The sequence below is a fragment of the Onychomys torridus genome, chromosome 16, assembly GCF_903995425.1.
Source record: "Onychomys torridus chromosome 16, mOncTor1.1, whole genome shotgun sequence".
In the NCBI taxonomy this organism is placed as follows: Eukaryota; Metazoa; Chordata; class Mammalia; order Rodentia; family Cricetidae; genus Onychomys; species Onychomys torridus.
In genome coordinates this window covers 3,229,019-3,244,988 of record NC_050458.1, presented here as the reverse complement: position 1 = coordinate 3,244,988, position 15,970 = coordinate 3,229,019, and the positions used below count along the sequence as shown (strand labels likewise).

The 15,970-nt window shown below is 41.2% G+C and overlaps 1 protein-coding gene across 4 annotated transcripts in view; it reads right to left on the bottom strand.

Annotated features, from left to right (window-relative positions):
- Vps13b (vacuolar protein sorting 13 homolog B) overlaps positions 1 to 15,970 on the bottom strand; it is a 553,125-nt gene that overhangs the window by 138,085 nt on the left and 399,070 nt on the right. For all 4 annotated transcript variants that reach the window (XM_036207944.1, XM_036207941.1, XM_036207943.1 and 1 more), the window contains exon 37: positions 224 to 426. In XM_036207944.1, coding sequence (XP_036063837.1) covers positions 224 to 426 — 203 coding nt within the window. The remainder of the gene's footprint in view (positions 1 to 223; positions 427 to 15,970) is intronic.

The following is a 15,970-nucleotide window of genomic DNA, read 5'->3' as shown; positions in this document are numbered from 1 at the left end:
GAATATACAAATAACAACAAAAACCCACCCCACTGAATTATACTGTTGAAACAGGTAAATCAGATGATACATGACTCATTCTTCAATAATGCTGTTAAAATGGGCACCACCATACTATACACTTCCTTGTCATACAAAAATTTAAATTTTAGTGAGGCACTTCAAAACAAAACAACAGGCTAGTTAAAAACTTATGGGGAAAATACAGCAGATCCCTACAGACCTGTAGCAGACCACCTCTTAAATCCATGGCTATTTTGGGTATGGACTGTTGTGCGCCTGGATTGCCACTGTGTTTACACCATTTAGCTTCCAGATTGACAGTAGCGGAGAATGGTCCCATCAGAATTCGACTTCTTTCTTTGAGGCTTGTTTTAAGGAGAAAATCACTTATGCTGAGGAGGACTGATGATCCAAGACTTGGGCCTGAAGGAGAGAAACAGAAAGGCTGTATAGTTTAATTACTCCTTGACCAAGAAAACAAAAGGTTAGGAAGAGAACTGGGCACATTTTAATCAATGGGGATTCTTCCTTTGCCAGCGTCTTTGCCAGCTGGCTTCCCAGCAGTTTCAGGCCATTATTACAGAATTCTGAAGCAGGTAGACATTCACATTCCTAACAAAGCGATATTTGCCAGAACATTATGACTTTTTCCATGTGTGCACAGTTTAGGTTTTATGAGTGGAGATATTTTCATTAAACTTTCAAGTTTTCAAACAAGTCCATTAAGAATAAGAACAGCTGCTTCATTAGTCCATTACTAACATGATGGGAAAGTGCAATTTTCTGTGATTTCTGACAGCAACAGAGTACAGTATATTACTCCGCTAAACACTCAAGTTTTAGGTTGGCCCATGTTAAAATTCAAAACAATCAAAATACATAGCATGTGCTTTCTAAAAACTTTAGCTTAATCCAAACTTCACACCTCATAACCACTTAAAGTTTACAAAGCCTTAAAACAGATAGTGGCAGGTTAGATTTATGAGAAAAACTATATGTTACAGTTCAGAGTAAATATACCCAGAAAAGGAATACACTTTAAAACATAGGTTTCCTTTTGAACTTGAAGTCATAAGCCTACAGCAGACTTTAAGACACTTAGATGCAGTTAAGGTGGTATGTTCCTCTTCCTCCCAAGAAACTCATACTCTGAATTGTCACTGTGAATATTGAATTTCACCAGGCCACATTTGTAATGCGCAGGGCTTCCTTTCCTAGCGCTATTTGATCCTGCAAAAAGATGAAAGGTTAAGAAACACCTTCAGCCCAAGGTGTGTGCACATTTTAAAGTGCAGGACCCGTGCTGACTTCTCAGTTCTGTGGAGAATTGAAAATTCCGTATGTTGTATGTACTTACTGTGGAAATAAGAGACACAACTCTAAGTCGTCCACAGAAGACATCAGAGCCACAAGAGTTAGGGCTATGGCTTGTTTAAAAGTTACCGTGGTGAGAAATGAGTTTCTTAAGTCTTTTTTTATCAAACATGTACCACTGAAACTTCTCCTTTTTCACAATTACGTTTAGGATTTTTGATTTTTTAAGACAAGGCTTTGCTAATTAGAACAGGTTAGTCTCAGACATATAGAAGTCTGTCTGCCTCAGCCTCTGGAGTGCTGGGAGTAAAGGCATTCACTGCCATGCCCAGCTGATTATCTTAATTTGAAGCTACATTTCACTTACACGCTAAAAAACAAACAAACGAATAAACAAACAAACAAACAAAAAAACAAAGTAAAAACCTAGAGAGAAGCTCCAATTTACCCCCAAATTACAAGGCGTCTTTATCAATGAAGTCACTGTATCTCCTGACAACTGTGTCAACATGTGACATAGTACAGAGGTCATCATGGAAAAAAGGCTGTATGGTCTAAGTGCTGATGAGGCTGTCACGTCAGCTCTTGTCACTGACCTGTCCCACAGAATGGACCCAGTTTAGGATCTGCCCTCCAAGTTTCTGACTTGCCAGGCAGGAAAGAAAAGTGCCCAAATCTTTGACCTTCCTCATCTTACATCACTGTAAGAGAAGATGAATGGAAAACCTTGGAAGCTACTTCCTCTAGGTCTTCAGCAAACAAACAAAAAACCAAGAACTTTGAAATATTTTAGCTTCAAAAATATGGAGTTCCAATACATCATTCTCACAGCCATGTTATTTGTTTCCTTTTTTTCCCCCAAGTCAGGGTCTTACAATGTCTCTGGCTGACCTGGAAACTTGCTTTGTAGATCAAACTGGCTTTCAACTCACAGAGATCAGTCTTCTTCCACCTCCGTAGTCCTGGGATTAAAGGTGTGTGTGCACCACCACAACTCGCTAGATCTTATTTAAAATTCTCTTCCTACGCCATGATGTCCTTCTCCTGGCCAACAACCCAAGCTGGAATGCCACTGAGTTTAAGTGTCAAGACTTTTCCTAATCTGTGTAACCAACCTTCCAGCTTTCTTGGCTTATGTGACTCTGAGATTCTGAATCTCAACTATTCCATGGCACATCTGTCAATTTCACTTTATCTTGTTTTCCCATGAGCAGAATGAGGCTGGGCATTTCCCACAGGACATGTGATCTTTCTATTTCAATGCTATGTACAGTAACCCTGAGAGCTTTGTCTGTTAGATTTTCCACTCACAGTAGAGTTACCCTTGGGGGAAGATTCCTGGAGACTAAGTAGATATCTTTTCATTTAACTTCCACACACTGTTACTATTCACTAATGGCATTCATAATGATGATTGTTATGCTGTGTGATAATAGTGGCTTTCCAGTGCCCTGCTTTACAAGTTGTCTTTGTATTAGTGTTAGTATGGAATCCTACTCTACAAATCAAAATTCAGTAGTATTATTATTTGTTTTTATGAGACAGAGTTTCTCTGTGTAGCCTTGGCTACCCTGAAATACTCTCTGTAGAAGCTGGCCTTGAACTCACAGAGGTTCATCTGCCTCTGCCTCCCAAGTGCTGGGATTAAAAGCGTGCACCACCATGCCTGGCTCAATTATTATTTTTATTTACTGCTTAAGATGAACCAACTTTGGTCCCTGGGAACTAAACCTTTAAGTTGGTCTTTCTGAACTCTCCTTTGGGGATAAACATCTTTACTTTCTAGCCTCATGCTCGTAGAAGAATCGTAGCTTAAGCCCAATTCTGAATGGCAGGAATGCCTCCGCCTCCCGAATGCTGGGATTAAAGGCGTGCGCCACCACCCGGCCATAAGGAAAGCATTTAAATGGGGCTGGTTTACAGTTTCAGAGGTCATGGTGGGAAACATGATGGCACACAGGCAGACATGGTGCTGGAGAAGGAGCTGAGAGTTCTACATCTGGATTGACAGGCAGTAGGAAGACAGAGCAACACTGGGCCTGGCCTGAGCATTTGAAACCTGGAAGTCTACTACAAGTGACGCACCTCCTCTAACAAGGCCACACCTCCCAACAGTGCCACTCCTTATAAGTCTATGGGGGTCATTTTCATTCAAACAACCACACACTTGCTGTAGATAAAGCCATAAGAAGTGAATACATACTAACCCATGTATATACACATTTATACCTATTTCTGTATGTACCCATCAGTAAATGTATTAAAACCATGAACTAATACTGGTATTTCTGGCTCTAGTTAAATATCACTGGTTGGTTTCTAGTCATTTCCCCATCTTTATTTTTACCTTCCTTCTCTGAAGTTTTAGAATCTATAAAATGTATCAAGTTTCAGTCACCAAATTCTGCTGTCATTGGACTATTTAGCAACAGTTGCACGATTCCTGTCTCAGTTGCAAGATCTCTGTATCCCAGGTAGACTGCTGCCTCCTTCAGTGCTAACCTGCCTGGGCCCCTTTCTACTTCTTTGTGTTCACGTGCATGTGTGTGTGTGTGAGTGTGTGTGTGAGTATGTGTGTGTGTGTGTGTGTGTGTGTGTGTGTGTTCATGTGTGCACATGCATGTGGAGGTCAGAGGTTAAATTTGGGTGTTGTTCCTCAAGATGTCCAACCAACTTGATTTTTGAGACTGTCTCTTAATGGGACCTGGAGTTCTCCAATTAGGATAAGCTGGCCAGCTACTAGGAATTCCCTGGTCTCTACTTCCCAAGCACTGGGATTACAAATTATCATCATACCAACTTTTTAATGTGAGTGCTGGAGATCTTGCCTGGGTCCTTAAGCTCTTATAGCAAGCATTTTAAAGACAGATCCATCCCCCCAGTATCTGATACATATCTTCTAGCCAACTGGATTTTGAAAGGTCTGCTATACACACTCACATACACACACAGTCTCCTATTTTAGTGAACTTGACTTTGTTTTAATGGCCTTAGTGCTAACTTCTTGTTTTGACAGTGTCCACATAGCCAAGTCTAAGCTGTCAGACAGTGGCACTCCTGTGCTATCTATTTATGAGGACTTTGGACATTTACTATTGAAATGACATTCACTGGTTACCTACCATCCACTCAGTATACCAAGATAAAGGAAGTCATTTAGAATTTTCTTTCACACCCGTTTCTCAGGCTCTGAGATCTCAGTAAGTACTAAGGGGTTAAAGTTAACCAACAACATTTATGTAGGGACTTCTGAGCACATGAACTGCTGCAGGGCAGGAACACTTGCTCTTCATAGCTATAAACTCCATTACTCTTGGTATGTAAAAAAACAAACACTTTATGTCCTATCAATTCTTTTATTGTAATTAAGAGTATCGAGCTGGAGCAAGGACTGAGTGGGAGAGCAATAAAAGAGATGCCATGATAGAGGAAGACATCATGGGGATAGGGAGAAACTGGGTGCTAGGGAAGTTCCCAGGAATCCACAAAGATGACCCCAGCTTAGACTACTAGCAATAGTGGAGAAGGTGCCTGAACTGGCTTACTCCAGTAATCAGATTGGTGAATACCCTGACATCACAAAGCCTTCATCCAGTAACTGATGGAAGCAGATTCAGAGATCCACAGCCAAGCACTAGGCCAAGCTCCAGGAGTCCAGTTGAAGAGAGAAAGAAAAGGGATTCTATGAGCAAGGGCATCAAGATCATGATGGGGAAACCTTCAGAGACAACCAAACCAAACTAGTGGGAACTCACAAACTTTAGACCAAAACTGTGGAGCCTCCATGGGACTGGACTAGGCCCTCTGCATAGACGAGACAGTTACGTAGCTTGATCTGCTTAAGGGGCCCCTGGTAATGGGATCAGGATCCATCTCTGGTGCATGAGCTGGCTTTTGGGAGACTGCTACCTATGGGGGGACACCTTGTACAGTCTTGATGCAGGGGGAGGGGCTTGGACCTGCCTCTTCTGAATGGACCAGGCTCTGCTGACTCCCCACAGTAGGCCATACCTTGTTGGAGGAGGGAATGGGGGGGGGTTGGGTTAGGGGAAGGCTGGAGGGGCAGGAGGAGGAAAGAGAGGGGGAATCTGTGGTTGGTATATAAAGTTAATAAAAAATTTTGTTATTCATCTGTCTTCTTTCTGGTCTCTTTAATCTTCCTCAAAACCTCACCCTCACTTCTGATTTTCCTAATCATCTACAGTTTGCACTTGCTTGTATCTTAGCCTTACTAACACTGATCACTGGCTTACTTAAACATTTAATGGTATTGAGAATTACCATGGTCTCCACCTCTCCACCATCCACAGACCTAGCACCAGACCCTCAGCCCTCAAACAGACTTTTGTTTGCGAGCCACCTTTGCCCAGCATGGGGGACATCCTTCTCACCCACCACTGAGTTCACAGGCCTAGCTCCTAGCTGCCTTTGCTTGGTAAGTTGTTTCTTTCCTCTCTTGTCCTCCCCATCCACCCCACTGCTGCCTGTGGGCATCTCCTCACCCACAGGTCTACGTCCAGATTAGTGGCCTTCAAATCTACTTTGTTCAAGAGTCACCTTTGACTTGGGAGAACCTCTTTCCCATGCCCATCCTTCCATTTGTCCACTACCATCTCTGCACCCACAGGCCTAGCTCCAGACCCATGTTTGAGTCATCTTTGCATTGGTCTGTTAAACAACTCATCCACCAGCTTCACCCAGCCTAATTCAGTATATGAAACTCCTGCACTGGCCCAATCAAATGAAAGCTAGATTATCACATCAGATGCACAACCACATGTCCAGGTCAATTAGCAAAGACAACATGAATGGACAATGTAGCATGTCTCCCATCAAACCTACTACCGTCTGACTAAGTTCCTAGATGAATATCAGGACACAGAATTTAAAGCAATGATGAACTTTATCAAAGAATTCACTGGAGTTAAAAACAAAATGAAGAAACATTTCATTGAACTCCAGGAGGATAACAATAAACACTTGAGTGATATCCAAGAAAATACAAATATGTGGTTGAATAAAAGGATGAAGAAACTACCATGCTCGTGTTACTACAGCCTAGAAAGGGGCATGGCGAAATGCATCAGGAAAACACACAGCCAGCAGATAGAAACATCCGCTTGGTCCTTGTACCCCCTTCTTGGTTGCTCTTGTCATAACAGTTAACAGGAGGTTAGGGATGTCCCACTTTCAAGACTAGAAGACTAACTCAGTTCATTCCCACGGGTCTCCCTGGCTGCCACACTTAGAACACATCAACCCACTACGACTATGCTCCAGTAAGGGACTTTGTTACCTAGGACACCACAGACAGGTTCATCCGCACTTAGAACACATCAACCCACTACGACTATGCTCCAGTAAGGGTCTTTGTTACCTAGGACACCACAGACAGGTTCATCCACAAACATCTTCTTGTAAGTTTTTAACAGTATATCTGCCATAGTTTTAGAAAGCTACAGCATGGTGATAAGAAAACATTAGTTCAAATGGTTTTAATCTTGGTAAAAGGGACTGAAGACTATGGCAATTTTTTATTAACAAAGAGTAACGATGAATTTCATAGTCACAAGAGAAAGTAGATCAACTTCATAACTTTGTCACCAACTTTGTAATTTTGACAAAAACAAGAACATAATCTCTGGGACTTGTGACACGGTTATTCATTACCTTTCCCCTTTCTTCCAGTCTAAGGAGATGGTCTTTGTGGCAGCCTCCTTAACCTCGTCTTCTGTCATTAAGAAACACACTACATGGCTTTCTTGGGCTGTCACAGATCCACCACTCACAGCGAATTCTCAGAGTTTTGTAAATTGGATCCCAGAACATTTAAACTCTGGACAAATGGCAAGAGAAGGTAAGTTAAAGCACATGTTGTTCTGCTTAGTGGACTTCTGCACTGCTGGACACCATGTCCACAATGGAAATGACACACAATGGAGATGGCTGAGTCACTCCAAAGAGTTCTTTCTGTGTTGACAACAAATAGGACATGTATACATGTCTGCTGGCTGGGAAGTACAAAGGCATTTGAAATCCTATCTTTTACATTTTGTGTATATTTTGTTCTCTAAATTTTCTAATGTTAGAAGAAATATTTTATTTAAAAATAGATTTAAATTATTTCTCAACTGAAAGATATGAAGTTATCACAACCTTCAAAATAGTTAATATTAAATTTACTTCAATTAGAGATCAAGAATTTTTGTTTATTTAATTTCTGAGACAGAGTCTTACTACATAGTACTTGGCTAGCCAGAGACTAAGTAGACCAGGCTGGCCTTAAACTCACAGAAATCCACTCACTTCTGCCTCCTAAATGCTGTGACTAAAGGTATAAGCCACCACACCTCACTGATCAAGTCATTTTTACAACTTCATAGTGAGCAGTGATAGTGCATGTCTTTAATCCCTGCACTTGGGAGACAGAGCCAGGTGGATCACTCTGAGTTCGAGGCCAATCTGGTCTATAGAGCGAGTTTCAGGAAAGTCTCCAAAGCTACACAAACCAAACCCTGTCTCAAAAGACCAAAACAAACAAACAAAAAACACAAACAAAAACAAACAAATTCTGAAATTTAGTCTTTCAGCAGTTACGTTCTTCATCTGAACTCTACAAACCCAGGGTATAATCTCAACAGCAAGTGCACTGCAGTGGTATAATCACAGACATTTGTGGAACCCCACTGGATTGTCCTCTAATAACTGCGTTACTGTTCTAAGATCTAATGTTGCCTTCAGTGACCATGTGATCGTCACCCTGTGTAACTTCTGTCTCCCTACTTTAAAGAAATGCTTTTGTTTCCAATTGAACTACCTCTTTCAAAAATCTGTTTATATTTTAAAATTGTTTTTGAAAACCAATGGCTGACATTTAATTAGAGTAAATGAGGTGTAACAACATTGAGGAATAATGTCAGAAGTAAAGGATGAGATAAATGGCATCTTGCTTTTGTTTGCATATTGACATACTTTTCAAGTGAATATAAAAACTACATTCAAGGAACAAATAGTCTTATGACCTTTAAAATACTCCTTTAGAAGATGAATAAATGTAAACCATTTGTTTAGAAAACTATTTAAAAACATTGCCAGCCTGTCAGCATCAGGATGTACTAGACCCCACATAATGTTCCTCCTTTCCACATGCCGTCTGCGCCAAGTGCAACCTAAACTGAGCCCCTGCAGACTGAGTTTGCAAGGATGCTCAATGGCAGCACGTGCGTGCTAGCAAAGCAGAGCCAGGTAGGTGGGTTTGGTTTTTTAATCCAGCTGGAAGTAATCTTGGGCTATTAAAAATCAGCAAGGATATGTTACAACATGCAGGAGCAAATTTGTAAAACAGTGAAATATCAGGATGCCTCAAAAAGAAAGGAAGAAAAATATTTTAAATATAATTCACAAAAATATGACTAAACTACCAAAGACTAACTCTTTCCACTTCATATTCTTTCAAGCAATTATTGTGAAGCACATAAGATACAGCATTTGCATGTTTTAACCATAAAAAACAGAAACAAAAACACCTTGATATCCACCCTCAAACAGAATGTGCAAATTGATTGAATCCTACTTATATTAAATTTTGCAATAAGCCTATGTAAACATATTATGCTTATGACTATCATAAATGAAAAGACAGAACACAGTAATGTAATAAAACATGGAGCTGTACCCATTGTTCAGTGAATAGAGTACCAGTGCCCAGAACAAAAGAACAGGAGCTGGGAGCTCAGCTTGGGCTGTCTCCAAGGCACCTTTTCATTTCCTGTAGGGAGAACTTAGAGTCCCCAAGACCTCTTACCCAGTGCTTGTCAGAGACTAAAAGTCAAGACTCCCACTTTAACCCAAGCCTGGTCTTTTGAATTCAAGAAATCAGAAAAATAAGCTTTTCTTTTCTCCTTTCCATATAAAAGAATAATTTCTCATGAAAGAAGAAACGTCTTGTACACTGGCTGCTCATACTTGGTCCTTGTCTTGGGAAGGTATATTTGTTTAAAAAACTCTTGGATCTTGGAAAACAAAAATGAAAATACTAAAAAGTCATAGCTCTTTCTTCCCTTCCAGTCTGCCATCATGCTCTTTTTCTTAACACTGTATGAATTTACTAGAAAAATAAAATTTGATTTGATCCTATGGACCTACTTTATGAAAGCAGGTTGACCACATGACTAAATGACAGCCTTCTTAGAGAGGAAGAATGGTAAAAGATATCTGTAAAGTTTCTGAGATGAACACAGTACATAATTTCCATGAAGAAAGTTCTGCTGGGCTGGTTTTTTTTGGTTGTTTTTTTATTTGTTTTTCTTTTTGCTTGGTTGGCCAAGGTCTCATTGTAGCCCACACTGTCTGTGAATTCAGACCCTCCGAGTGCTAGATTTATAGGTATGTGCCATCGTGCTTGCTGAAGTCATTTCTGCAGTCAGCGACATAGACAAAGATTGGGTATAAATGGCACAGCCATATCTGAATGGAATGGCAGAAGTCATAAAGCCAGCATAGCTACTTGACAAAGATCCAGCAAAGCTGAGCTGCATGATGGCTGCCATATCACCTTTGGTTATCATCTCCACCTCTTGCATACTTGAGGGACTTTAAATATTTGTACAGTTTGGGGATATTGGATTGATGGAAAATTCCTTATGAATCAATTATGCCTTCTTCCAGGAATGCTGCTTCTAAGCTTCCCCAGAAAAGTCCTGAACATACTATCCCCCAACACCCGCTTTTAGAGAGATATTCTTGTCTACTTGAAGGTCTTCCTTATGCCTTGGAGGTTGTGACACATAAAGAAGAAGCCAGAGGTCTCTTCATGAGGCTATGAGACATTCTAGAAACACCTGTCCCTGATTTACACCAGAACAAGATATTTAAAACCAAGTAAACTCAAAAAGGTCAACAAGATCCGGTGGGCTCGAGGAACTGTCCGCAGTTCGGATTACAAGGCTCTTCCCACTGTCCACTCAGACAGTCACGTGGCACACAGCTCTGCCCTGCACGGAGACACACTGGTGAGCACAGTGTGGGGTGGAAAGGTGATGAAAGCATGAGGTGTCAGGGCCTCCCTCTCTCAGAAGTCAGCTAGCGTGGAGCCACTGAATGTCATATGACCAGGAACAGCAGAATGCAGGATTAGACTACAGACCAATTCTATAAGGATGTAACTGTGAACATTGACTGTGTTATGCCAGAATTTGAATAATAACTGCAGCAGCTTTGGCCTGAGGATTTTTCCTGGGCACTCTGACTACTAAGAGTTAATAATACACTGCTTGGGAAATGGCAAAATGCCCAGGGTGGATGAAGATTTTTGTTTTGGTCTAGTGTCCTTGAAGCAACCAGAGCAACCAGCCTGAGAACAGGCTATCATATGCCTCTAGGTTCTCAAAAATTGGGTTATGGGGTTAATGAGTAAGAATAATAACTCTGTTTATTAATGATGTCAAAACTTGAGGGAAAGTGATTGGAAATGATAATTCTGTTCTGTCATAGTTTATTAATGATGACTAAAAGGTGAGCAAAAGGAAGTGAAACACATGTCCAAAACCAAAAATGATATGATCTATGTTTTGGAACATCATGAATGTATCCCTGCTTACTAAATTTTGTATAAATAAACAAATACTCTGGCTGCTAGTCAGTCTGGCTGCAAGATTCTCCCGACCAACATGGCGTGGCTCACTTCCTTCCCTGCTGACACCTTACATCCTCTGCTGGGACCTGTCCCACTGGGGATAACTCCTGCATGCTTCCTCTCTGTCCATCTCTCCTAAAATGAAACTAAGAAGTGTCCCATGTCTGATTCCTCCATTGTCGCTCTTGCATCCATCCATCTTCAGACCCTGCCCTCCTCCAGAGCCGGACTCCAGCATATAAACTTAATTCTGAAAGCAAAATGACTTGCTAAGTAATGTGCTGCAGTGGCTTAGAAACTGGTTTTGGTCTACATAATAAAGTCTGATCAGAAGTCTGGGACAAACCAGAGGCCATGAAAGTCCATTCTCCCTCAGAATGTCCTTGGGCAAATCTCTTTACCTTTTCAGGATTAATTCAAATGAAGCAGAAGACTACCTCGCTGGGCTTCATCCCAGCATTCTTTGACATTTTTTTACTATTTCAAATAACCTACAAGTCAGGAATCCAAAACAGGGGCTGTGGAGACCTACTAAGGTTTTTATTTGTAGTTACTATTCTATCAAATTGGTATCATTACCTATCTAGTTAGTATTAAATGCAATATGTTTGGTTCATAAGGTTGTGGGAGGAAAGGACAAAGGGGTTTCTGATAAGACAAGTATGACTTTAGAAAATTTTTTTTAGCTCAAACAATTAATGATAGATGACTTCAGCATTCAAGTGATGTAGTTTTATTGAGAGAGGGAAAGAAGATTAAAAAGAAAGAAGGCATTTAGTTCATGCCAAGCACCCAGACTCCCATGGTAGTCTTGCCTTCCATAGGAAGACAGCAGCTAGCCAGTGAGTAGTAGGCTAGAGCACCGAGTCTGCCATTCTGATTTAAACACCCCACTTCTTTACAGAGACACTTCACTCTGGAGGTGTGACAGCACTATGAATAAATGCTGCTCTGGCGCTGCTCTCTTGCACGGCCTCAGTATGGAATGCCAACGTGGCCAACAGGTCTAGGGGCCAGCCAGGGTATAACAGTATCTCAAATATATTTTTATTCATTCATTCCTGCCAGCCTTGTTTTGCCAGTAATCTCTTATGGCTTATGTGGACAATAGGACAATTTGGTGTGGCCATCGGCAGATCTTAATATTGTCGCACATTCAACCAACTGCATGGGTGGAGGGTTGCTTGCAGCTTCCTATATTCTCAGGCTGTGACTCTTAACATACACCCATTTCACAGAACACTAAACTAACAGGTGCTATGTTAGGATACAAAGAAGGACGGCTAGGAAAAGCTCTCTCTCTAGTATTGAGCTGCTAGGACTAGGAACTTTTTCCACAGTAACCTTTTGTGCAATGACATTCATGGCAACTCCCTGCAATTTTGTTGTTTTAAAGGCCTCCTTTCTTCTCTCCAAAACACACTGTTTGAATGTGATTATGTGTGGTTTGTACGGTTGTTGTTTTTATTCAGATGCAACCAAATCTAGAGAAATTGAAACAGAAAGCACTGTTTCACCACACCCTGGCATCCTACAGGACAGGCACATGTCACTATTATGGACTATGGTGAAAATATATCACTTGAGGCCAAAAGTAGCCTGGCCCACCCCCCAAAAAAATGGATTAAGTTTGAAATCTGGTGACTAACTTTGATTGGAAGATAGGCTAATGCTGTTAGAGACAAGGTATGAAGGTGGATTTACACAAGACATTATAACAATGGCAATGGGTTTCCTATCAGAGAAGAGCATCATCTTATGAAAGTTCCCTGAGAGAACCATATTTATACAATTAACAATTCTTTTGCTGAAAAAAGAATTCCATTATTGTGTGCAGACACATGTGGGCTGTGTAAAAACACAAGAGATGTGTAACACACAGTAAATAGAAAGCAATGATCTTAAGCAGGCCACATCCTTGAACTCGTCATTAATAAATGTCTTTCCTCCATTCAGCTACTCTGCTGTTGGAAGCCTGTTTTCTTTAAGCACTTCAAACACTGAAATCCAGGAACATTTATTATTTTAATCCATTACAGGCAGTGCTTGATTTAACTTTATTGGTTGTGGTGGTAGTAGTGGTTATAAGTGGGGGTACAGCAATGTTCTTTTACACATCGTTTCAAAAGGGCTTAATTATATTTTATAGTTTAGGCCAGGAATTCTGCTTGTTTTTTGTCTAACCAGGTTCAAATGGAGTTCAGGTCAGTGATGAATCAGAAGAAACAGAGATGGTTATCTTTCTGCTGTGAGCTCCTCTCCCTCCAGCAAGGCTGGGCAGGTACATCATGCTCACCACTGCACAGGAGAGTGCCTTCCTAGCCTGTGCTGCAGCTCCCTGTGAAGTTCTCATTTTTCATGCTACCTTGAAATGAACCCACGAGAGACTGAACACAGTGCTTACTTCTATTTCTCTGAAGTCACTCCTGCTGGGCTACCAGATATGGGAATCTCATCAGCACTAAAACACAAATGTATCCGACAAACAAGAAACATTTTACAGACATAGCTCTTTACCACAGAACATATACATTTCACAAAACTGAAGATGTGGACATTTCAGGGATATTACTTGTTTCAACAAAATAAATGACTTCTGTATAAACATGTGCAAATAATGCCGGGTGGCGGTGGCGCACGCCTTTAATCCCAGCACTCAGGAGGCAGAGCCAGGCAGATCTCTGTGAGTTCGAGGCCAGCCTGGTCTACAGAGCCAGATCCAGGACAGGCTCCAAAACTACACAGAGAAACCCTATCTCAAAAAACCAAAACAAACAAACATGTCCAAATAGCAAAAATCTACTAGGTTTTAAAATACTCAACATTCATAGCTATTTATCTTCCCACCCCCACCTTGGCATAGAAAAGCCCTCTCTGCTAGTGAGACAGCACAGTGGGTAATGGCACTCACTGTGCAAACTGGTGATTTGAGTTTGATTCCCAGAGCCCGTGGAAAGATGGAGCATTTTTTGATCTTCATGTGTGTGCTGTGGCATGTGCACTTACCCATACCCCACATCATATACACTCTAAAACATAAAAACAACCTTTCTTAAGTTGTAGAATTGATACTGCTCATTATGTTCTAATAGTTTATCTACTCACACATTATAACCACAGCAAAAAAAATTTCAGTGTTGAGTCTCTTATAGTTATTTTTTATTTTTAATTAGAGAAATATGAAGTATTATTTAGGGGAGAAATTGTAATATTTTTATTAGGTTTTATTTCATTTTCAAGTTTTAGAACTTCCTACTTTTTTGGGGAATGCCCAATCATTTACCGGAATGTGCAGAAAAATATTCTCACAGATAAAAACAAGTAGTCTACAAGTAATTTCGGGGTGAAAAGATGCCATGCTAGCTTATCAGGAGCAACTGTGAACCTTAGAGCAAAAGGAGGGACTCTGCCTGGGGTTAACAGTGGTACTCTGTCGGGGACGAGGAGGTGTTGTGTTTCGCGGACTATAGCCCATCTGTTCTGCCCACCTACATTTTCCTTCTGCAAACCCATAATAAACGCACCTCTACCTCAGGGACTATAGAAAGGCATTAGAATTCTTCTGCTTCTCATTATCACAAGATTCGGTAACTCATTTCATTGTCAAGACAATCCCTTTACTCTCTCTTTTGTGCTCGCCAGGTATGCCAAAATGACAAATAAAACCCCAGATGTTGCAGACCAGTGAGCTTTCTACGTTTCCTTGAGTGTTGGCTTTAAGCTACTTGGGACAGAGTGTCAAAAAAGACAGGACCCTGACGCCCACACCCAATATTCATTAAGGACTGTTGGTGATTTGTATAGCTCTCAACTAGCTAGCTACATTTATGTTTCTGTCCTCAGTGGATCCTTAAAAGCTTTGTTTGTCTTCTGTCTTTTACTGTCAAGAAGTTTATTTCTTGTCCTTCAGACCCTGGAAAGAGATGCATTTCTTTTTAAAAGCAGCAGGGTCTTTTGGGTGCTGTAAATGGCTTACCACTGCACCATGGGATTTTAAGTGGACTTCTCTAATTTAGTGCTTTATTTCCCACCATGCTCACTGGCATCCAAAGGCTATGAGGATGCCTGAAGATGTTCCCACCATGCTCACTGGTATTCAAAGGCAATGAGGATGCCTGAAGATGTGCTTCAGGATAAGCACAGCATGGAAAGTGGGACCAACACTTTGCTTCAGTTAATGACCTGATTTCACTTTTGGGGAGTGGGGAGGGGTCAGGTTCTGGGTGTGTTAGGAGGGGGTTAGGTTCTATGTGTGTTAGGAGGGGGGTTAGGTTCTATGTGTGTTAGGAGGGGGGTTAGGTTCTATGTGATTTAGGAGGGGAGTTAGGTTCTATGTGTGTTAGGAGGGGGATTAGGTTCTATGTGTGTTAGGAGGGGGGTTAGGTTCTATGTGTATTAGGCTTTGCTGGTCTTGAATGTGCTGAACATGAAGGGGGCATTCCAGTTTCATGGAAAAGAATGGCTATGCTTCCTTTCTCTCTATCTTGCTCTGTTTATATACAAAGTTAAGTACAGCAAGGGCAGAGAAAGTGATTTAAACCACTGTTCTTTTGACAATGAGCTCAACTCCCTGCTTTCTGCCTAGGAGAAAACCCCTCAATGTCTCCATGGTCAGAGTCTTGTCAATGGCATTACCCAGGATCTTCCCCGCGTCATCAAGCTGTTCATGCTGTATTTCCCTGTTCTTTGTCTAGTTGGAGATTGCTAATTTAATTGCCCCCGAGACAGAGCATGGCAACCTCCAGTCCAGGGATTTCCCAGCTCCTAACTGTGTACTCTTCTTTGCAGAAATCTAAGGCGTGCCATCTTAATAGAGCCATAAATTACCCTGACAGGGAGCTACAGTGAGATCAATCCCCACCCTCCTGTGGAAAGAGACTTGCTGCCAGTTTAGAATTTATAACTACATACTTCGAGTGTCTCCGAAATGACATGCTTTAAACAGCAAAAGGGGATCGCACTGTGTGCCCATGTTAGGGGAAGAACATACTTTTAAAGAACATACTCTACAACGGGGAA